Raw genomic sequence first — 23,180 nt, forward strand, 5'->3', positions numbered from 1 at the left:
TGTGAGCCCTCCGCCCCACCCCGGGCGCTTTACGTCACCTTTCACCGGTTCAGCACCCCCTTTTCTGGATGTGCGCATGCGCGCGCCTCAGGCCTTCATTTGTTCCTATGACAACGGGTCCCTTGCCAAAGTCATCGCTACGCTTTCTCTGTTTTGGTTTGAGTCTTAGGTCTAGGCAGGTCCTGGGTGCAAGGCAGCCAACGACATCCCTCGAGACCTGCACCCTAAGTCCTCCACAGACAATGACAGGGCGTCCCGACATCAAGGACTGCTTTGGGGCGCGCAGGACCTGAGTCAAGGTCCTTCCTTGGTTGGAATTTTAGCCCCTCAATAGCGATTTCTCCCGGGGCTCTCTTTTTGGAGGGTTGGGTGGGATTGAGCCCAGTCCGAACTCTAACTCGTGTTTAGCTGAGGATAGCCTTGAACTCCTGATCCTCCACCTCCCAAATGCTAGGCTTTACAGGCACGTGCCAGAGTTTCTTGCCTTAACAGGCCTCAGTTTCCTTATCTGAGACATGGAGACAATGATCCCTGGAAATTAAACTAGGAAGTGGGCAGAGCAGGAGAGATGAGAGTTGGCCTCGAGTAGATGGAGCTGAGCTGATGTGCTACCCATTCTTCTAACTTCATCCGCTAATAAAACTCCCACCTGGGTCTGGCCATCTAGTCCTATTTTCTTTAAATTGATTCATTTTTAAATCAAAAAATACTTTATGGGCCGGTCGGTGGTGGTGCACACCTTTAATTCCAGCACTTGGGAGGCAAAGGCATGTGGATCTCTGTGAGTTTGAGGTCAGCCTGGTCTACAGAGCGAGTTCCAGAACAGCTAGGGCTGTTACACGGAGAAATCCTGTCTCGAAAAACCTAAATAAACAAACGAACAAGTGAAAATTTAAAAATTATGCATGTGTTTTGCATACATTCAGGAAAAGCACACTAGACATGAAAATAAATCTTTTTAAAATTTTATTTTAGAAAGAGAGAGATGTTCTCATTATTTACTTCTGGCTAATCCAGAATTGTTGTATAGACCAGATGGACCTTGAACTCAGAGATCCTCTCTGCCTCCTGAGTGCTTGGATTAAAGGCATGCGCCCAACTCCCAGTCAACTACATTTCCTTTTAAAGACTATTAAAAAACAAACCAGTGTTGGTGATTGCTTTTAATTCCAGCACTTAGGAGGCAAAGGCAGTGGAAGTTCTGTGAGTTCGAGGCCAGCCAGAGCTAGTTCCAGGACAGTCAAGGCTATACAGAGAAACCCTGGCTAGAAAACCAAACCAAACAAACCAATAACCCCAAAACTTCCAATTAAAAATAATAATGGGGGCTGGGCGGAGGTGGCACACGCCTTCAATCCCAGCACTCGGAAGGCAGAGGCAGACGGACTTCTGTGAGTTTGAGGCCAGCCTGGTCTACAAGAGCTAGTTCCAGGACAGGCTCCAAAGCTACAGAGAAACCCTGTCTTGAAAAAAACAAAACAAACAAAATAATAATAATAATAATGGCATTTAATGAATGCCTCTTCAGAATTCCCAGCACTCCGGAGGCAGAGGCAGGTGGAGCTCTGTGAGTTTGAGGCCAGCCCGGTCTACAAGAGCGAGTTCCAGAACAGACTCCTACAGAGAAACCCTGTCTCAAACAAAGAATTCTCTAATACATAATTAAAATAAGGACTGGGCATGGTGGTGAGTGCTTGTAACCTCAACTGAGGCTGAAGGATCATGAATTCAGTGCCAGCCTGACCTACTTAAATCCTGTCTCAAAAAAAAAAAAAAAAACCTAAAAAACAAAGTGCTGATCAGGTTACCCAAGAGCCCCCCGTAAGTGTGCCAGCAAGACTGCCCTGTGGGACAGACTCCAGTGGGTGGATGGGGTTGTGAGGAGGAGCCACTGTGAAATATCCTTTGATGAATGTCCCAGTCCCCTCTCCTTTCAAACGCTAAGACTTCCTGCTTCTCCATTGCTCCATATGTTCATCAGCTGGGCTGACTAATATCCGACAGAAGGAAATACCATGGACTGAGTGGTCTAAGTCACAGATTAATTCTGCGCAGTTTAGGGGCTAAAAGTCTGAGGTCAGGGTACCAGCCTCGTGGGCTCCTGGTGTGGGCTTTCTTCCTGACCCCACACAGGGTTTCTAGATAAGAGCCCTGCCTTTTGACCTCGTTAAATTTTCATGACTTCCTCAGAAACCTACCTCCAGGTTCAGTCACAATGGGGCCTCAGTGGTGACTAAGGGTTCAGCCAATGAGTTTCAGGGAACACACAAACATTCAGTCCTTTTAACATCTGTGCTTGGGGCAGTGGCAATTCGACTGAGGGGTCCTCGCTGAGGAACACAGTGTCTGAAGGACATTAGAGCAGGCAGTTGTGGCTCACCCAAATTGCAGACTCTACTCACGTGGGGCAAGATGGAAAAGCCCCTTGGCCAGTTTGTCAAGGGCACCCTTCCCCAGGCCTGGAATTGTACGTGCATGTGTGCGTGTGCGTGTGCGTGCGTGTGTGTGTGTGTGTGTGTGTGTGTAAGTGTAGGTGAGAACAAGTGACTGAGGAGGTCAGAAGAGGCTGTCAGATCCCCTAGAGTTGGAATTCTGGGTAGCTGTGAGTCATCCAACATGGGTGCTGGGGGTTGAACTCAGGTCCTCTGGAGCAGTGGGTACTCTTGACCCCTAAGTCCCTTTCATTTTTTTTTTTCTTTTGTGAGACAGGGTTTCTGTGTGTAGCTTTAGAGCCTGTCCTGGAACCTGCTCTGTAGACCAGGCTGGTCTTGAACTCACAGCTCACAGCAATCCACCTGTCTCTGCTTTCCAAGTGCTAGGATCAATTTTTTAAAATTACATTTTGTTTATTTATTGTGTGTGGGTGCACGTGCTATGGGGCATGTGTGGTCGATCGGAAGACAGCTTGAGGGTGCAGGCATCTGTTCTCATCTTCTACCTTACGTATCCCGGAGAACAAGCTCAGGTTGTCAGGCTTGGCAGGAAGTACTTTCACCCACTGAGCCATTTTGCTGGTTTGTATTTCTGTATATTTCTCCCATTTTATGTTTGTAAAGTTTTAGGGATGGATAGTTGGCTTGGACATTAAAGGCTAGGCTCACAACCCACCTTATGTTTGTAAAGATTTTTTGTTTTGTGTGTTTTTTGGTTTTTCAAGACAGGTTTTCTCTGTGTGTCCCTGGCTGTTCTGGAATTCTCTCTGTAGACAAGACTGGCCTCAAACTCACATAATTCCACCTGCCTCTGCCTCCTGAGTGCTGGGATTAAAGGCGTGTGCCACCCCTGCCCAGCCATGTAATGTTTTATAATGTTGAAAAAAATGAATGGATGAGCAAGGAGCCGCCTCTACACCCTTGTTAGAGAATCGCCCCTCATCCCTTGTAACTGTTGACAGCAGCAGCTCTCCGCAAAGTTGGTGGGCAGGCAGAATAGCACAGCCCCTGCAGAAGGTCCGTCGGCAACTTCTTCCAAAATTATAGTCGTACTACATGACCCAGAGAATGTATTTCTGGGTGTTGACCCAGATGACTTGAACATGTCTGTGTCCCCAAAGCAGGCACACCTGACCGTCTACGGCAGTTTATGACCTCCAGCCGGGGAAATGTTCATTGTTCATCAGCTTTCCACTGCTCTGACAGTCGGTAGGAGGAAGGCTTCCTGTGTTTCATGGTTTCAGTTCTTGGTGGTTTGACCCTGGGTGGGGCCGATGTCAGAGGACACCTGTTCACTTCCTGGGTGGAGAATCGAATAGGTTAATGGCTCAGAAACAATGCCCACATGTCTGGGTCCATGGTCCTGCCACAGCCAGGGGCTTTGTGTTGCCACCAAAGGCCACAACTATGGCCAGAGTCTGGGCTTTCACTTGTGGTCATGTAGGTGTCCACGTGTCACCGCTGGAGCCATGCTAATCTGGGTGGCCTGTGCTGCCACCAAGCGCCATGGTGTCGCCCAGGCCCAAGCTGGGTCTGGGTGTGTTGTCCAGCTGCAGCTGGTGTCTGTGGCCCATGTCATCCCATGGGGCCATAGGAACCATGTGTGATGAAATCAGAGAGCCCTGCTGAGCTGGCCCCACCCTTCCCTGCCTCTTGCTGGACACTACAGGAAGAGAGCTGGCCCTGTCACAGGAGAGCTGACCCCCCCGCACTTGGGAGAAATGGCCTCACCCCTCACCAGGCTGAGGGAGTTGATCCTGATGGCATGGGTCACTGCCCCCCACCCCTCTGCCGCCCCCCCCACCTGAGGCCGGTGGCCACATGGCCCTGGGTTGGCTATCCAGGACCTGTGGGAGCTTGTGAAGGGACTGGTGTTGTGGAAGGCTCTCCATGACTTAGGGCAGCCTTGGGATATCCCAGAGGAGTTCCGGTGCGAATCTAGTGGTGACGGTGAAACAGACCAGTGACTCACTGTGATGAACATTTGCTAGTAGAGCTGATTGGACAAAAGGGTGACACATGGCTCCCAATGCCACCAGGACGAATAAAGAGGTGTTGGAGAGGCAGGAAAGATGGAGGAGCGAAGAGATTTTTGTTTTGTTTTGTTTTGTTTGTTTGCTTGCTTGCTTGCTTTGTTTTGTTTTAGTTTAACGTTTTTAAACTTTTCCTTGGGGGATTAGGGTAGGATTTGGGAGAGACTGGGAGGTAAACAATACTAGGAGGCATGATATGACATTCCCAAAAAATCAACAAGGAAATTATATTTAAAAAAAAATAAAAGGACTAGTGCCCAGTGACCTCACCTTAGGCGACACATCCTAGAACTTCTGTCACTCCTGGTGAGCAGTGCCGTGAGCTTGGGGAACCAAACCGTCAACAAACACCTGGCCCTTTGGGGAGGCAGCCAGCTTCAGACTTTAGAGGTGGTGTGTGATACACTCCTGTAATCCCAGAGCTCGGCAGGAGACTGAGGATCATTGCTGTGAGTCTGAGGCTAAACTGGGCTACACAGCCAGACTCTGTCTCAAGAATAATTTACAAACTAAAACACCCTTCACCCGGTGACCAGGAACAGCTGGGTTTAGTGCACACACCATTAATCCCAGCACTCGGGAAGCAGAGTCAGGCAGAACTCTGAGTTTGAGCCCAGTCTGGTCTATACAGAAAGTTTGAGGATAACCAGAACTACATAGACAGACTCTGTTTCAAAAAAAAGTAACTAGATGAATTAACTGTGGTGTATTCATAAAACGTAATATTATTCAGAAACAAATGGAAATCATATATCTAGCATAAAATAAAATAGATAAATCTCTTTAATTTTAATTATTTTATATTTATTGGTGTTTTGCCTACATGTATGTCTGTGTTTGTGCACCACATGCTTGCCTGATGCCCTCCGAGGGCATGAACGGGGATGAGACTGGAGTTACAGATCACTGTGAGCCTCCACGTGTGCTGAGGATTGAGCCTGGGTCGTCTAGAGGAGCAGCCAGGGAGAGCTCTTAACTGCGGAGCCATCTCTCTCCAGCCCCATACAATGGCATAGCTAAATCTTAAGTGCATGGTGCTAAGTGAAAGAAATGCCTGAAGAAGCTACAGCATGGATGATTCCGATTGTGCAGCATGCTAGAAAAGGGAAAGTACCCTAAGACTGACAGGAGACTAGCTGTTGGGCTTAAGGAGGGTCTGGGGGTGGGGCAGGGCCAGCAAGTCTAGGCAATGTTTTTAGGAGAGTGAACCATTTCATATGATTCTACCAGGGTGACTAGAAGACACTGAATATTTGTCAATGGGCAGACTTCAGTGTACATACATTTTAAAAGTCCATCTAGCAGGGCAGTGGTGGCGCAAGTCTTTAATCCCAGCACTCCAGAGGCACAGGCAGGTGAACATCTGAGTTCAAGGCCAGCCTGGTCTATAAAGAGAGTTCCCAAATATCCAGGGCTACACAGAGAAACCTCAGCCCTCCCTACCTCTCAAAAAAAAAAAAAAACCAAACCCAAAGTTCATCTAGGAAGTCAGCAAGCCGAGAATCCAGCTGTTTCACAGACACAGAAGGAGCACAGTGGGAGTGGACCACTGCTGACCTGGAAGGCCAAGGGCCAAGGCAGTGAGCATGCTCCCAGGGACGCATAAATTAGCAGCTGGGAAACCCAGGCTCACAAACACGCCACCCCCACGCGGGCAGCATAGACCTAATGTTCGCGCCCCTCCTGACCCTGACCCAGACCTACTCCAACTGGGACCGGAACATTTGGACTAGAGGCCTTTTTGTGGTGGGGGGCACATATGACCTCTGGGGGATCCATGAACACTTTGTGTTAGGAGACACACTGTGTCTAAGACCTTCTCTGGTGGCCTTCACCATCCCCCCACAGAGGCTTGGGTGGGGCTTGGGGGACAGTGGGCAGTGGACCCTGCCTGCTTTCCCCTCGATTTTGGTGGTTGCCACCCCCAGTTCCTGCAGAGACATCTCACGCGTGATACCATCTGTGTCAGCGTCTGGAAAAGCCACGGGACTGGGGCTATAGGCTTGGCAGCAGGGATCACTTAATTGAAGATTAAGGATTAATTGGGATCTCCAGATGGGTGGTGCTGAGGCTGCTGAAGCCAGCCCTGCCACCTCAGAGTGCAGATTCCAGGCTGCTGCTTGGGGATCCAGGGTGCCTGCATGCTCCACTGAGACCACCTTGCGAGGACCAGCGTGCTCCCAACGCCTTGGTACTTTATTTTATTTATTGTATGTGTGAGTCAGAGGTTGGCAGCCAATGTCTTCCCCAATCACACTCCTTGTCCTCAATATTATTAACATTATAGACTCTATGTAATCCTGCCTTAGAACTCCCTATGTAGACCAAGCTGGCCTCACACTCACAGAGATTTTCCTGCCCCAGTCTCCTAAGTGCTGGGATTAAAGGCGTGTGCCACCTTGCCTGGCTCTCTCACTGAATTTGGAGCCCCTGTTTTGGTAGGCTGGCTGGGATTAATGGTGTGCACCCCCACCCCCACTGCTCTTCTTCCGCTTTTTGAGTCAGGGTCTCACTATATAGCTGAGGCTAGCCTCAGACTCCTGCCTCTGCCTGAATCTTGATCTTGGGCTTCTCAGTTTCTCGACCTGAGAGTGTTAAATTAAAATGTCTCTACAAACCAGGTTGCTGTGGCACACACCTTTAATCCCATCACTCAGGAGGCAGAAGCAGGTGGATCTCTGTATGTTCGAGGCCAACCTGGTCTACAAGAGCTAGTTCCAGTCAAGTCCAAATGGATCAAAGACCTCAATATAAAGCCAGCCACACTGAACCTTATAGAAGAGAAAGTGGGAAGTACACTTGAACACATTGACACTGAACTGAGAGAAATAATTAATAAATGGGGCTTCCTGAAACTGAAAAGCTTCTGTAAAGCAAAGGACATGGTCAACAAGACAAAACGACAGCCTACAGAATGGGAAAAGATCTTCACTAACTCCACATCAGACAGAGGTCTGATCTCCAAACTATACAAAGAACTCAAGAAATTAGACACCAAAAGATCACACAACCAAAAAAAAAATGGAGTATAGACCTAAACAGAGAACTCTCAACAGAGGAATCTAAAATGGCTGAAAGACACTTAAGGAAATGTTCAACATTCTTAGTCATCAGAGAAATGCAAATCCAAACAACTCTGAGATACCATCTTATACCTGTAAGAATGGCCAAGATCAAAAACACTGATGACAACTTATGCTGGAGAGGTTGTGGGGAAAAGGGAACACTCCTGCATTGCTGGTGGGAATGCAGGCTGGTACAACCCCTTTGGATGTCAGTGTGGCGATTTCTCAGAAAATTAGAAAACAACCTTCCTCAAGACCCAATAATATCACTTTTGGGTATATATCCAAAGGATGCCCAATCATGCCACAAGGACAATTGCTCAACTACGTTCATAGCAGCTTTGTTTATCATAGCCAGAACCTGGAAACAACCTAAATGCCCCTCAATCAAAGAATGGATAAGAAAAATGTGGTACAGGGCTGGAGAGATGGCTCAGAGGTTAAGAGCATTGCCTGCTCTTCCAAAGGTCCTGAGTTCAATTCCCAGCAACCACATGGTGGCTCACAACCATCTGTAATGGGGTCTGGTGTCCTTTTCTGGCCTGCAAGCATACACACAGACAGAATGTTGTATACATAATAAATAAATATTTAAAAAAAAAGAAAAATGTGGTACATTTACACAATGGAGTACTACACAGCAGAAAAAAATAATGACATCTTGAATTTTGCAGGAAAATGAATGGAACTAGAAAATATTATTTTGAGTGAGGTAATCCAGACACAGAAAGACAATTATCACATGTACTCACTCATAGGTGGTTTTTAAATATAAAGCAAAGAAAACCAGCCTATAAAACAGAATCCCAGAGAACTTAGCCAACAATGTGGACACTAAGAGAGACTTACATAGGTCTAATCTACATGGGAAGGAGAAAAAGACAAGGGGGGCTGGAGAGATGGCTCAGAGGTTAAGGGCATTGCCTGCTCTTCCAAAGGTTCTGAGGTTCAATTCCCAGCAATCACATGGTGGCTCACAACCATCTGTAATGGGGTCTGGTGCCCTCTTCTGGCCTGCAGGCATACACACAGACAGAATATTGTATACATAATAAATACATAAATAAATAAATAAATATTTTTTTTAAAAAAAAAAAGGAAAAGAAAAAGACAAGGGTTTCTCTGTGTAGCCCTGGCTGTCCTGGAACTCACATTGTAGACCAGACTGGCCTTGGACTCACAGTGATCCATCTGCCTCTATCTCCTAAGTGCTGGGTTTAAAAGTGTGTGCTACTAACACTAGGCCCAGTTTTATTGTCTAATGTCAATTTTCAGTAATTGTATATTGAAGGAAACCCTGTCTCAGAAAACGAAAACAAACAAACAAAAAATGGCATTGGATGGAGACCTACAGCTTCCCAGCATCCAAGAGCTGAGAAGGCTCTTTGTGTGGAGATCTGAGTGTCTAGTAGAGTGAAGATTTAGGTTAGGGATACTAGTAAAGGAAAGGACAGCTAGTTAGGGCAGGAAGGTCCTGATTCCTGCTAGGAAGGACCTATGTTTTATGCTGACCTAAAAGACCCCCAACCCAGACTGTCCATTAGATGGGCCTTGAATTGGGCAGGGCTGACCAGTCCTATTCCCTTCCCACTGTGCTCGGGAAGTTCAGGCCAGCCTGGTTACAAGACAGCCAGGTCTGTCTCGGAAAACAAAAACAATCAAACAAACAACAAAAAAAGAAGTCCTAGCTATCAGACAGAGGCACAGAGTGGGGGGCTTCTGCTAGCTACCATCCTCCTGAAAGCTCTGAGCAATGCTCCTCCCAGGCTGTGGCAGTAATACATACATGACAGAACTGGAGAAGGGCTCTGTCCTGGGCATCTTCAAGCACAGAACTCAGAGCACTGATGTATGCATGTATGTGTGTGTGTGCATCTGCATGTGTTCCTCTCTGTGTGTGGTTTTTGTTTTCGCTTTTGAGACAAAGTCTCCCTAGGAAGCCCTAGCTGGCCTGGAACTCACTTTGTAGACCAGTCTGGCCTCGAACTCAGAGACTCATCTGCCTCTGTCTCCTGAGAGCTGGGATTAAAGGTGTGCACCACCATGCCTAGCTCAGCGATACCTTTTATCACTTCCTTTGGACTGGATCCAGGATCCAGAGAGGAAGAAGAGGGGATCTCCATACCCCCTGAACTCACAATTGAGGTAACCTGTGGTTAGAAGGCCAGCTCCAGGGGTTGACTTTTGGGGTCACATGCCAGACTTCCAGGATAAACGAGTAGGAAAAACTCTTTCTCCACAAGCTGGAAAATGCTTTATTGTCAGAGAACCAGGGAGAGCTAAGGGTGGTGACAGGAGAGGGCACTATGCCCAGCAGGGGTGGGAGGAGGCACACAGTCTGATTCATAATGAGTTTCCAGGAATACATGGGCTCCTCTGCGGCTCAGCGGCTGTGGTCCTCCAGGCTGGTCCACTCCAGCTTCTATATAAGCTCACCGAGACATCATCCGAACAAATTCTGCCAGGACAAGGGCAAGGTTTCAGGTCTGCCCTCCTGACCCCATCAGGGTTGGCAGATCTGCCTGCTCAAGAGTGGGCTAGAGTGGGCTTGAGGAGACCTTCAAAGGCATCTGAGAACCAGGAGGAGGGGCCTCAGCTGCCCAGATTACAATCTTGGCTCTCCCTAGTTCCTTATCCTAAGTAAGTACTTTAGCTATCCTGAGAACTGACACAGATTTCTTCTCTCGCCAGTAGGGAGTATAATAGCCCTGCCTCCTTGATCCTCCAATAATGTTTAACCCGGGTCTGTTTAGATCAGAGTTTCTCAACCTTCCTGACACTGTGACCCTTTAATACAATTCCTCATGTTGTGGGGACCCCGACCATAAAATTATTTCCATTGTTACTAATTTTACTATTGTTATGAATCCTAATATAAATATCTGATATGCAACCCCAAAGGGGTCAAGGCCCACAAGTCAAGAACTGCTGGTTTGGAATCTTCAGGGCATATTCAGCTAAACAGGGGAGGCGTTACCTTCAAAGTCAACCAAGCCATCTCCATTGAGATCGATGTCTTGGAGTATCTCATCTACCTCCCTCTGGCTGAGGCGTTCTCCCAGCAGAGCCTTGAGGGCTGCCCGCAGCTCTGCCACACTGATGCAGCCATCTCCATTGGTGTCAAACTGTGGCAGCATCGATGGTGGCATGGGGTCACTGACTGAGTCCCACATTCGCTCAGCCCTTAACTCCTGCAATCTCACAGTCTCACCCACCCTCCACCCCTCCCACCCCGGCACACCTCCCGGAAGGCGTCTCGAAGCTCCCTCACGCCAATCATATCCGCAGTCTCTGCCAACAGCTTGGGACCCATCAGCTCCACAAAATCTTCAAAATCCACCTTCCCACCACCTGAGGGTGCATTCATCCATGAAAGACCCTGGCCTAGCACCTGACCTGCCTTCCCCAGCCCACCGCCTTCCCTCTTGCTCCTGGTCCCTTCCTTCATGGCACTGGATGAGCTCTCATCCCTGGGTACCAGAGGCTGCGTCATCTGCAGCTACTGGTGAGAATCATCCTCAAGCAGGCTCGTAAGACTCACTGTTCTTTCCCGAGCCTGCTCTGGACAAAGACTTCACCTCTCTGAGCTTCAGTCACTATTGGTAAACGGGTCGGGGGAGGCAGGAGGGGGTCGTGTCATCCTCGCCACTCTCCTAGTAGATTCTTAGGAGGCAGCTCTCCTTTAAAGACAGTTATGCCCTGTGCTCTTGGGTCAGCGCATGCAGCTACCTCAGGTCTGGGCCAGGGCTGAAGTGCGGGGGTGGGGTGGGTCTGAGGCACGGGCTGAGGCACTTACTGATCTGCTGTGATATTTCAATGAGCTCCATCTCTGTAGGCATGTAGCCCAGCGTCCGCATGCAGGCACCCAGCTCCCGGTAGCCGATGTAGCCATCCCGGTCTCGATCAAACTCCTGGAAGGCGACCTGCAGCTCTGCCAGGCAGAGTGAGCTTAGTCCTTTCCAAAACTCTCCCTGGCTGCCAGCTGGGACCAGCCCATCTGTCCCCTTTCTTCCAGTCCCTTCTTGCTCTTAAGCCTCAGTTCCTATTTGCTGTCTTAGGGCTTTTGCACATATGATCTTAAATTTCTGTTCTCATGGAATGTTTGGGAAGCATCTACTATGTGTCAGTTTCTGCTCTAGGTGATTAGAAAGAGAAGGGAGAGGGGGAGGGGAGGGGAGCTAGAAAAGCTATGAGCTCAGGGAGATTCCATTCTTCCCTCCTCGGCTTCAGTGTCACCGACTCCAGGGAGGCTTCTCTGCTATTTCTTCCTCTCCAGACCCACACAGCTGCCACTGTAGCTCCAGAAGGCACGGCCTTATCTATTGGTTAGCAGTGCTTCCTGGTTCTCAGTGAGGGGCCAGGCCCACAGTGGACAGCCAGGACAAATATGAAAGAGGCCCTTGACCAGTGTGGTCACTGAGACCAAGGGGTTGGCAGCCGAAGAAGGGAGGGTTTGCCATCCCTCCCTGCCCAGTCTCACCCCATAACCTTCTTACCCTTCCTGGACCCTGCAGAGGCCCCAGCCCCAAACCTCCCCTTCTAATCTCCATCCATGCCCCACCTCGACTAGCCCCTCCTTGAATTCTTTCTTTACCTTCAATCTCCTCTGGTCTCAGCTCCCGGTCCTGCGGGCACAGATGGCTTAGGGATTCCTTGGCACACCCAGGCCTCAGCACCTTCCTTCTGTTTCTTGGGTTCGTCATCCAGCCCACACCACAGCATACCCAGGGCCTGCTACTTATTCTGCCCAGTCCTGCTCACCTGCCTGGGTGTCTTGGGGTTCTCTTTTCCTATAACCTGCCAGGGGACCCTCAGGACCCCTGTTCCTACACTGTCTTTTGAGGTACATAGCTCCTTTTGACAGAGGTAGATCCCAGGGCCAGACAGAACGTCATAGTCATACGCAACCCAGCTGTCCTCAATGTCACTGCAAGTCGGCTTTGCCCACTGTCCCTCTCCTGAGAACCCTGCCACCTCCAGCCATCTTCCCTTGGAAGAACTTACTTTTCTGTTTTTGTAGGCGTGACCCTGGTCTTGCTAAAAGCAAGTGCTCTGTCACTGGGCTGCACCCCCAACCCTTGGGTGGCTGTTTCTCTGGGTCCCTACCCACCCCCCATGCCTGGTATGGATCTAGGGGCTCCCTGAACTCTTAACTTGTTCTGGAGCTACCGCTCTGGCCCCAACCCCGGGGGTTGCGTGTCTATCCTCCGATGTCCTCTCCGGCCTCTCCCTCCTATTCAGGGAGCGATGAGGCGAAGGGACCGGGGCAGCAGGCTGGCAGAGGAGTGACTGTACATACGAGCTGGGTGGCGGCGATGCTGGGTCGAAGGAAGATGCAGGCTGGCCCCACCAGACTGCCAAGCACCGAGTAGCCCTGGGTGCCCTCCTGCTCCTCAGCTCTGGGGCTAGGGCCGGGACTGGGCCTCCCTAGGGGGGCTCCAGGCCACTGCCAGTGTTCCTATGGCAAATTCAGCCATAAGCCGAAGCAACCCCCCCCCCCCCCCAGCCCCTCTCCAGCTCCGTTCTCTGGAGCTCAGCCCCTGGCAGAGGGGGCGGGGCCTCTGAGTACACAAGCCCCATTTACTCTCTAGGCTGGAAAGGTTCACCCGTCAGAGGTGAGGGCCTCTCCCAGGTCCTTGAGGAAACCTGTAGCCTGTGGCCTCTAACTCTGGTCACCCTGGCCACGGCTGAGAGAGTAGGGCCTACCCAGAACCGGCAGCTGGACTATTAACTTAGCAGGGGAGTCCCAGCCAAGATCAGAGGGGCTCTTTGTCCAGAAAAACATCTCCTTAAGAAAAGCATACAGATGTCCCCTCCATCTCCCCTGGAGCCCGCGGACCTCTATAATCCAGCCCATTACTCCTAGGTCTCTGGCTACTGCCTGCCCAACACATGGGGCCACCCAGGTTTCTGGCCTTAGGTTTCCCCTTCATCTTCCTACCTTAGGCCCCCGGCGCCAGGGCCGCTTGGCACAGTTCCCCATGGGTCCCTGAACCATGCCAGGCCCTGAGTCCTGGGAGGATGCTGTGGATTCTGCCAGCCTCCTGCTGTTTCCAGGGACAGCCTGGGAGCACTGGAGAGGATTTTCCTGGGGTTTTGTGGGCAAGATCAGGGGCCGGTGGGCAGGCGGGGGCCCTGGGCCCGGGGCTTGGGCCCTAATCCAATCCCAGATTATGTCAGAGAATCTCTGCAAGTAGGGGGGTACTCAGAGTCAAGGCTCCCTGGAAGGCACAGCCTCCTGGAACTTCCTCAGAAGGGTCTTCTGAACACTGCCCCTAGCCCTTCTCCTCTTAGCCTTGCTCTAATCTCCCCAATCAGCACCTTTCAGAAGCAGGCTTGGATCCCCACGGAAGGAGCTGGCACCCCATGCCTGGGTCAGCTGGAGCCCAACTCTCTGTGGCAATTGGGGACTGGAAGATGAGTCCTACCTGCTTTTACCTTTGGCCGGTCTGAAGTCTGCGGCCAGGACCCTGTCTCTGTTCAGGGCTCTTTTACCCTGTAATTGGACCAGTGCTCGATACCTTACAATAAAGGATCACTCTGGGTACTGGATCCTTTCGTATCCACAGAGATGGGTCCCTAGCTTCTTCTCAGCCCTCTGATCACCTGTAAGTGGACTTGGCCCTGGGGCTGTCTTATATCCAGCTGGGATGTGGGTTCCCCTAAAGAACAGTTCCTGCCCCTTACCTGCCCATAGGCAGCCTGCACCTGGGCCTCCAGCTCACGGAGGAGGGCCCGCTTGCGGGCAGTGGGGTTGGCTAGGTCCTGGCTGGGTCCTGGAGTGTTTGTGGATGGGATGGAGTCCCCTTCAGGGAGGCTGCCATCTGCTGGGCCCTCAGGCAGGGCCATGGCCCTGGGTGTAGCACCTTTTTTGTTCCTGCTGGTGCTGGTTGACCTGCAGGAAGGAAGCTCAGATACCGTTTCCCTTTTGGTTCTGGGGATTAGTAGAGTCCAACTCCCCTAAAGTCACTATCTTCTTCCATTGCTACTCATGTAGCCCATCTCTGAAATCTTCATCTTCCTCCTTCCTTCCAGCCTTCACAGACTGCACCCCAGGTCTCCTTGCTGACCCAGGTGGCTAGGCTCCCAAGTGGATGGGCCTCCTTCAGCCCCCAAGTCCTGCTCGCACATCTCTGGCTGGTGGTCTGAGCATGCTCCGTATCCTGCTCATTCTCCATCAGCTCTGTCTTGGTCTAGCACTGTTCCCATGACCCTCTGGCCCTCTCTCTGTGCCTTGACCTTTCTCCGTTCCCCTCAGCCCCCCATCCACTCTCCTCAGCCCCTGTCTGCTCCCCTCAGTCCCTTTCACTGATGCTCAGAGGCTCCTTCTCACCTTGCCTTGTCTGTCTGCCCTTCCTACTCTTTTACTCCAAGATTCTGGAAAAGCATGCCACCTGCTTCGCCCTCCCCCATCTGGAGCCCCAGGACACCTCTGTTTTAGCCTCTGTCTCCCCACCTCTCCAGTGACCTTCAAGTTCCTCTCAGGGAACAAGGGTGGAGGTGCCACAAAACCCCTTCCCCCTTGCCACACCCCAGCCACTCACCACGCAGCTGCCTACGCCTCACTTCCAGAATGAGGTCAGCTGTGGCCTGCTGGCCTGCTGCAGGCCCCTCATGATTTATTCACCTGCCCTCTGCACCAGCCTTTGTCCTAGGGAACCAGATCCCACGCCATGTCTGCCATCTGAGCTGGCGACTCTGTCATCCACTCACCGACTCGCTTGCAAGCATCAAGGCCCACTTGCCCTAAGAACTCCCGGTTCGGTGACTTTAACTCAGACAAGGGCCCCCAAGCAGTCTGTTTGTGATTGGGAACACCCACCTAGGCAGGGAAGAGGAACACTTGGATCTAGGTTGTGTCCGCTGGTGTCAATCTAGTCCTGGTTGAGTTTAACAGTCATCAACAGTGACCCAGCAGTGTCTGGGTGCTTACATAGCATTGGGCAGAGCCCTTAGGAGGCAGGCAAGGGCATCAGTGCCCTCTGTAAAAGGTATGGGTAGCAACAGATGGGGGCATCAGAGGGTGGTGTTGGTTAAGGATCAGCTCTGAATCCTCTGATCCTGGGAGCAGGCAGCCAGCCTCACTTCTGGAACTTTTGAGTTGGTAGGAGCAATACCTTCAGCAATGTAGGACTACAGTTGATGAGAAATACAAGGAGAGTCTCGAAGACTGTCAGAGAGAGGCCTTGTGTGCTTGGAGACAGGTGTCTGGGAGCAGGTGGCCTCCGCGAAGAGGAAACTCTGAACACAGCCTAGAGGAAGTTCTGAGATCTGAGACAGGCCAAGCCTGAGAGGTGTGTGGAGTCTGGCCAGGCGGTCAAGGTTGGGAAGGGCTTGTGATTGTTCACAGCGACTCCGCAAGTGGCTCTTCAGTCCCTCTGTGCCAGGCAAGGCCACCCTTGAAAACATCCCCCTGTTCTGCAAGAGGGGCTGCCAGGGCTGGGTCCCTGGCTTTGCCTCCTGCCCCTCTTTTCATTGTTTAATTTCATTGATTAAACCCAGGGCCTCAACGTGCCAGGCAAATACTCTACCAACAAGCTCCGTGTCCAGCCATTTCTCTTCCCCCCTTTTTCTTTCTCCTTTCCTTTTGTCAAGCACCTGGGATTGTAGGCATGCACCACTCAGTGATTTATCTGAGTAGCCCTGGCTGTCCGGAACTCACTCTGTAGACCAGGTTGGCCTTCAACTCACAGAGGTTCGCCTGCCTCTGCCTCCTGAGTGCTGGGATTAAAGATGTGCGCTGCCACCCACATCTGGCTTATGTGGCTTTTTTTTTTTTTTTGAAGTTGACTCTTGCGTAGCCCAGGTGGCCTTGAATTCTCTGTGGAGTGGAGGATGACCTTGAACATCTGAACATTCCACCTCCACCTCCAGAATGCTAGGATTACTGGCAGGAGCCATCATGCCTGGTTTACATGATGCTGGGGATTGAGCTCAGGCCACCTTTATGCATGGCAAACACTTTACCAACTGATCTGCATCTCCAGCCCCATACAATGGAGTCGTTTTCAGCCATAGTTAGAAAGTATTGATGCATACCAAATACGTGGATAGTCTGTGGAAAAATGCTATGCTAAATGAAAGGTGCCAGAAAGACAAAAGGTGAATACTGTCTGCATCCTTTCATGTGACACGTCAGAAAAGGGAACAGCTGGTACCCTGGTGATGTGGGGTCACTGCTAATGGGGACTTTTGGCTTAAGAACAATGTTCTGGACTTGGACAGTGGTGACAATTACTCAATGCTGAATATAATAAAACCCCCAGAACATTCATTATATACAGGTGAATTTTACATAAACCAAAGCTGTATATGTCTTTAAATTGCCCTAGAAACAGGTGTGGATAGACACACAGTCTGGAGGTTGGGGATGGACAGAGAGAGCTTGGCCCATTGAAATGTCAAGGATCTGCTTCTGGGACCCACAAAAGGAGGCCCTGGGGTGATCCCAGAGCCAGGTCCAAGTCTGGGCTTGTAGAACCAAAGGACTGTGATCTCAGGCAGTCGCATGGAACTCTGTAAAGCAGTGGTTCTCAGCCTTCCTAATGCTAAGACCCTTTAATATAGTTCCTCATACTCTGGTGATCCCCACCATAAAATTATTATTATTATTTTTTTAAATATTTATTTATTTATTGTGTATACAGTGTTCAGCCTCCTTGTATGCCTACACGCCAGAAGAGGGCACCAGACCCCATTACAGATGGTTGTGAGCCACCATGTGGTTGCTGGGAATTGAACTCAGGACCTTTGGAAGAGCAGGCAATGTTCTTAACCTCCAAGCCATCTCTCCAGCCCCATAAAATTATTTTTATTGCAACTTCATAACTGTTTTTTTTGCTAGTTATAAATCATTAAGTAATGTAAGTAGCATACCCACAGGCTGAGAACCACTATTCTAACAATACTACACAGTCTGATAACCAAGTCTTTACTACACAGACCTTTGGGGTCACCTATTTGAATTATAGCACCTGCTTTCCAAAGTCCACGGTGCTTCCACATGATGAAGGAATGTCTGGCAGACACCATGTCCCATCTGCATAATGGCAACAAGCCTTCTTCCCTCCCTTCCTCCTCAACTTCTTCCCAGGGTTGCATGGGAGATGAAATGGGATCGTCTATGAAAGCTCTTAGTAAGCGGCTCATGCAGGGCAGATGTTCCTCCAGCTGTGAGCCAGGGATGAGAGCCCAGCTCTGGCACCACCTCCTGCACTTGCTCCCAGCCCCACAAAGCTGAGGGCTCACGGGAGAGGAAGTGCTTCCCAAGCAAGAGCCTTGGCTGTTGGGGTTCTCCTGATTGGAGTAATTTTGGTTCTTCCAAATGCTAGTTGGAGGGTTCTACACCTCCACTTTCCTTGTGGCTCTGACCTACTGAGAGTCTCCCTTGAGGGACACGGCAAGGAGAGATGAAAGGGGGGAGGCTGGCTAGAGTCCTGGGCATGCCATAGACCGGAACTTCCCTGTGTGGTTTGTCCTGTATCTCTGCCCCCAAACTTGGCCTGTGTGGAAAGGGCACAGGACGCACAGGCTTGAGAAGTGGTTTGGAGACTCCATGCTGGAGGCACAGGATGTTCTCCTTCAACCTTGCTGAGTTTTGTGGGAAAACCAGCCAGAGCTACATAGTGAGATCCTCAGAATAAATAGATGAAAACTTATCTCAAAAACTATAAAAAGCAACAAGTTATGGGAGAAACTTGGGCTTCCAGTTCCACTGACCAGCATCTTCCACAGGCAGAAACTAAAGGGTAGGGAGGTAGTGAGAACTGTAAAAGGCCACCGCGGGCATCCAGAGGGGAACCAGCACAAGAAATACATAGCAGAAAGGAACAAAGCTGAGTTTGTCTGCACACTCCTTCGGGCTGATGAGGTTTGAGCTCAAGGAATTAGTTTCCCAGGCTTGGGAGATAAGATAGCTCAGTCTGCCAGCTGCTTGCCTTACAAACACAAGGACCTGACTTGAACCCCCAGGACCCACATAAAACAACAAAAGGCAGAACATGTGATGGAAAAAGGGTCCTTGGGGCTCACTGGCCAACCAGGCTACCCTGCTCCAGGCAGTGAGACCTGCTCTCCTGTTCAGAAAAGCTGACGGCAGGAAATACACTCAAGGTTGTCCTCCCAGCCACATACACACTCCACATACAATAAACCATACATGCACCACATGTAACATGCACTACACACACACATATACACACAACACACACACATACACACATTTATATATATATATATACCACACACACATACATACACATCACACACCACACATATACACAACTGCTTACAACACAAATACACACACCTGCACATGTACACGTGCACATACATGCAAACATGCACACACATGCATAAACACTCAAATTTGTTTCTCACCTTTAAGCAGAAAGGGAGGAAGGGAGGGAGAAATCCTTACCACCGTTTGCTGTTCTCCGTTGCCCAGGTTTTGCAGTAATTTTGTTTATTTTTTACTTTATTGCAGTGTTGCGAGTGCACATCATGCTGTACCGGCTGTGAGGATCAGAGGACCAACTCCCGGGAGTCTGCTCTCTTTTCACTGTGGCTTCCCGGAGTTGAACTCGGCGTCAGGCCAGGTGGCATGTCCCTGAGTTTCCACACTGGCTTTGATCTATTATATTTTAAAAGATTTTTTTATTTTATTTGTGTGTGTGTGTGCAGGTGCCCTCAGGAGCTAGATGCTTTAGACCCCATGGAGCTGGAGTTATTGGTGGTTGTGGTCCGCTTGGCATGGGTGCTGGGATTTGAATCCAGGTCCTCTGCAAGAGCAGTACGTACTCTTCACCATTGAACCAGCTCCTCAGCCCCTAATTTTATTTTTTGAGACAGGGTCTCACTATGCAGCCCAGGCTGGTCTCACTTGATCTTCCTTCTTGGATCTCACAAGGGCACTGCCATGGCCAGCCTCAAAGATATGTTTTATTTTAGAGAAGCTTATTTGGAAGTGACACATTCTGCTTTTCTTCAACAAGGTACCAAAGAGAAAAAATAATGGGCTTAAAAAGTGAGGTTCCCAGGAACTGGCCAGACCAAGGCGGCGGTTTAAATCCTGTTTACCGGCTGTGTGGCCTTGAGCACGTCACTTCAGTTCTGTTTCAGTTTCTGTCTCTAGAAAGCGGAACCGAGCTAGTCTTGAGGATGTGATCCTGTAAGTCTTCTTTCTGTTACAGTGTCACCAGGACAGGAGGGGGTAGTGGATTTGTGAACATTTCCTTATTCTTTCTTTTCTTGAGAAGACAGGGTCTCACTATATAGCTCTGTCTGGCTTGGCACTCTAGGTGTAGATCAAGCTGGCTTTGAACTCACAGAGAGCTGCCGGCCTCTGCACCCTTAGTGCTGGGATTAAATGAGTGAGCCACCAGGCCAAGTAACATTGCCACATTGCCTTATTTTTTCTTTTCTTTTCTTTTTTCTTTTCTTCTTCTTCTTCTTCTTCTTCTTCTTCTTCTTTTTTTTTTTTTGTTTTTTGTTTGTTTTTTGTTTTCTAAGACAAGGTTTCTGTAGCTTTGGGGCCTATCCTGAAGCTGGTTCTTGTAGACTAGGCTGGCCTCGAACTCACAGAGATCTGCCTGCCCCCTAACGCTGGGATTAAAGGCGTGCCCACCACCGCCCGGCTACATTGCTTTATTCTTACAGCAAGCATTTATTGAGCAGTTACTATATATATGCTGTTGGTTGGAGACCTTCATGCGTGCAAGGCATTGTCCAAGCTCATGAGTACACGAAGAACAGTGTGTTTTGGGAGTGTTAAGGTGTGAGGCTTAGCACGCAGGCCTCTTGCAAAGCCCCAGTACAGTCCCCGCCCCACCTCACCTAACCTTAGCCTAGAGCCTAGTGTACTGAACTCAGAGACTTGGTGTATTTCTAGGGCGGTCTGAGGAGGCGGAGCCTCGCTGTAAATATAAGGCCCTGTTCACCTTCTGTCTTGCTGCTGAGCTTGCACCGCACCTCATCACCTACAAGTAAGTATGAAGCTGGGCAGTGAGGGCGGTGCCTGGGCAGAGTTGGCACCCCACCCCCAACAGCCATGAGGTCTTCATCGTGTTTTCTGTCTATCTCTCCTAGTGCCGCCTTACACCATCGTGTATTTCCCCTTCCGAGGTGTGGCCTCAGCGCTTTCAAGATGAAGGGCACAAGCTGTAGTCCTCGGGGTCGCTCTGGTTCTGGGCTGCCACATTTTGGCACGCTTCCTTTCCTGGGACGTTGGGGGTGAAGTTGGGTCCCCGCTCTCCATGATACTATTAGGGCTTGGCCTCTACTACATTTCTCCCCTCCCAACGAGGCTCCAAAGCTAGCGTTTCAGTTCGGTTCCCGTGTCTGCTTCCCACTCTTCCAAACTCCTGTCCCTTCACTGTTCCTCAGTTCCTGTCCTGTACCCCAACACAGGGCGCTGTGAGGTTATGCGCATGCTGCTAGCAGACCAGGGCCAGAGCTGGACTGAGGAAGTAGTGACTATGGATGCCTGGGGGCAGGGGACACTCAAGGCTTCCTGTGTGAGTGCCTACACTTCAGTGGGGATGGGGTTGGGGCGCAGCCTTAGGGTGCTGTGACTAGGGTTGGGGGCAGCCAGGGGCAGCACCCCTTACAGAGCTGTCTTCTCCCAGCTGTTTGGCCAGCTCCCCAAGTTCCAGGATGGAGACCTCACCCTGTACCAATCGAATGCCGTCCTGCGGCACCTGGGCCGCACCTTCGGTGAGTCCTGAAGAGCAGCATCTGTCAAATGCCCTGGGACTTCGAGCTGCCTCACCTGCAGCAACCAATGTCTCACCTGGGTAGAGGGCAAGAGGGTTGCCCTAGAGGAAGGTTGCAGGCCCAGGTTCCAGAAGGCGCCTAGGTGTGTTCCGGGGCTGTCTGCACAGCCAGGGGCTGTGAGTTTCCGTGAAACTTGTATCATTTTTCCTAGATGACCTCTCTCTCATAAGAGGCGGGCCTCCAGTTTCTGTGTGACAACGCAGTGGGGTAGAGACTTTCTAGTAGGCCTTTCTGTCCATTTCTTCCTCGCCTGGCCATACCCGAGTCAGGGAAACCCACCACCTCAGTGAGGAGGCCTTGGCCTGATTGAAGAATGGCAGGAGGGAGGCCGAGGCAACTATTCTCTGTGGGCCTGCTTAGGAAAGGGGGTGCCTGGAGTTCCATAACTTCTGCAGGGTTTAGAGAGCAGACCGAGGCCTTGAGCTGGGGCCTGCCACCACAACTGCCTTGAGCATCGCAGGATATATATGGATAGAGGCCTTCACACTTCACTGTCTAGGTCCCTAGACAGCCTGTTCTAGGGGAGGGACAAACCAGAGTCTTTGCCTTCCCTTGGTGTGACAGACCCAGTGACAGGTGCGGCCCAGAAAACAGGCCTGGACTTCAGCTGGTTGTGGCTTTGGGCTGACTGACCTTGTGAAGGTGGTGTGGCTGACGAAGGCAGGGAAGATCTCCAAAGCAAAGCTACAGAGTAGGGTCCTGACGGCGCAGGCTTAGGTCTGAGTCCAGAACCTGAGCCTGCTGCCTGCTTCCTGACCCAGGGCTCTACGGCAAAGACCAGCAAGAGGCAGCTCTGGTGGACATGGTCAATGACGGACTGGAAGACCTCGTCAGGCACATTGGCCAGGTTCTCCGTAACTATGTATGTCGGGCTACAGGCGAGTGCCCAGTAGGGTGGTCAGGAAAGGGAGATCACCTTGGGCAGTCTGGCTGTACATCCCCAGCTGGGGCCATCATTTCTGTCCACAGGAGGAGGGCAAAGCCCAGTATCTGAAGGAACTTCCGGGACACCTCAAACCATTTGAAACTCTGCTGGCCCAGAACAAGGGAGGCCAGTCCTTCATTGTGGGTGACCAGGTGAGCCCTGGCTCAGGCCTTTCCCACTTTCTCTGAACTGAGGCCAAATTGCCTGATACAGCGGTGGAGGCGGGAAGCGTCCTGCGTTTGGCTTCATGGAGCTTCTCCCTCTGGCCCCAACTCAAGCCCGGTCACATACCCTTGTCTCATAGATTTCCTTTGCTGACTACCGACTGCTAGACTTGCTGCTGAACCACGAGCTCCTGTTCCCTGACTGCTTGAATGACTTCCCCTTGCTGTCGGCCTATGTGGCACGCCTCAGAGCCCGACCCAAACTCAAAGCCTTCCTGGACTCCCCTGAGCATGTGAACCGCCCCATTTCTGCTCGCCTAAAGATATGAGCCCACCTGTCTCCCCTAACCCCTACTCATGGACCAATAAAAACAATGGCAGAAACCAGTGGCGGTGGTGGTACATAGCGCACTCAGGAGGCAGAGGCAAGCAGGTCTCCGAGTTCAAGGCCAGCTTGGTCTACAGAGGACTTTCAGGCTACACAGAGAAACCCTGTCTCAAAAAACTTAGAAAAAGAAAGAGAAAAACAATAGCAGGAAGCTGAACTGTGGTCTTTAGGGGTAGGTGTGAGGGTACTGGTGACCTTCAGCAGGGTTGACCACAGGAAGAAGGCCCTTGGGGCTCCAAGCCCTCAGGTCCCACTAGAGGGCTCCCTGCTGGGAGGTGGTTGACCTTCAAACCCAGAGGACCTTCAGCTGATAAAAAGACAGCGTTAGCCTAAGGGTATCCGCTAGTTGCGGTCCCAGCCCGTGAACTGTTCTGGCAGACACCCTCAGGACTGACACGTG

The 23,180-nt window shown here is 50.7% G+C and overlaps 2 protein-coding genes across 4 annotated transcripts; one reads left to right on the forward strand and one right to left on the reverse strand.

The window, feature by feature from the left end:
- Positions 1 to 9,774: 9,774 nt before the first annotated feature.
- Positions 9,775 to 14,379, reverse strand: Cabp2 (calcium binding protein 2). Of its 2 annotated transcripts, XM_041661943.1 has the most exons (7): positions 13,472 to 13,528; positions 12,830 to 12,988; positions 12,125 to 12,155; positions 11,327 to 11,461; positions 10,772 to 10,881; positions 10,508 to 10,655; positions 9,775 to 9,988 (listed from the first exon to the last, which is right to left on the reverse strand). In XM_041661943.1, the coding sequence occupies exons 1-7, from the start codon at positions 13,526 to 13,528 to the stop codon at positions 9,963 to 9,965; spliced, it is 666 nt and encodes a 221-aa protein (XP_041517877.1). In that variant the 3' UTR covers positions 9,775 to 9,962. The 2 variants fall into 2 exon arrangements, with proteins under 2 accessions (XP_041517877.1, XP_041517878.1); XM_041661944.1 differs by lacking the exons at positions 12,830 to 12,988; positions 13,472 to 13,528 and adding an exon at positions 14,218 to 14,379.
- A 5,270-nt stretch (positions 14,380 to 19,649) lies between these two features.
- LOC121454468 (glutathione S-transferase P-like) lies at positions 19,650 to 22,767 on the forward strand. Of its 2 annotated transcripts, XM_041661836.1 has the most exons (8): positions 19,650 to 19,699; positions 20,420 to 20,513; positions 20,617 to 20,652; positions 20,938 to 21,044; positions 21,156 to 21,243; positions 22,065 to 22,165; positions 22,273 to 22,380; positions 22,533 to 22,767. In XM_041661836.1, coding segments are annotated over exons 2-8 (630 nt in total). In that variant the 5' UTR covers positions 19,650 to 19,699; positions 20,420 to 20,512; the 3' UTR covers positions 22,722 to 22,767. The 2 variants fall into 2 exon arrangements, with proteins under 2 accessions (XP_041517770.1, XP_041517771.1); XM_041661837.1 differs by lacking the exons at positions 19,650 to 19,699; positions 20,420 to 20,513; positions 20,617 to 20,652 and adding an exon at positions 20,676 to 20,732.
- The last annotated feature ends 413 nt before the right edge of the window (positions 22,768 to 23,180 follow it).

The sequence above is a fragment of the Microtus oregoni genome, unplaced genomic scaffold (genome assembly GCF_018167655.1).
Source record: "Microtus oregoni isolate MIOR12 unplaced genomic scaffold, Mior012 000012F_ref0000307, whole genome shotgun sequence".
In the NCBI taxonomy this organism is placed as follows: Eukaryota; Metazoa; Chordata; class Mammalia; order Rodentia; family Cricetidae; genus Microtus; species Microtus oregoni.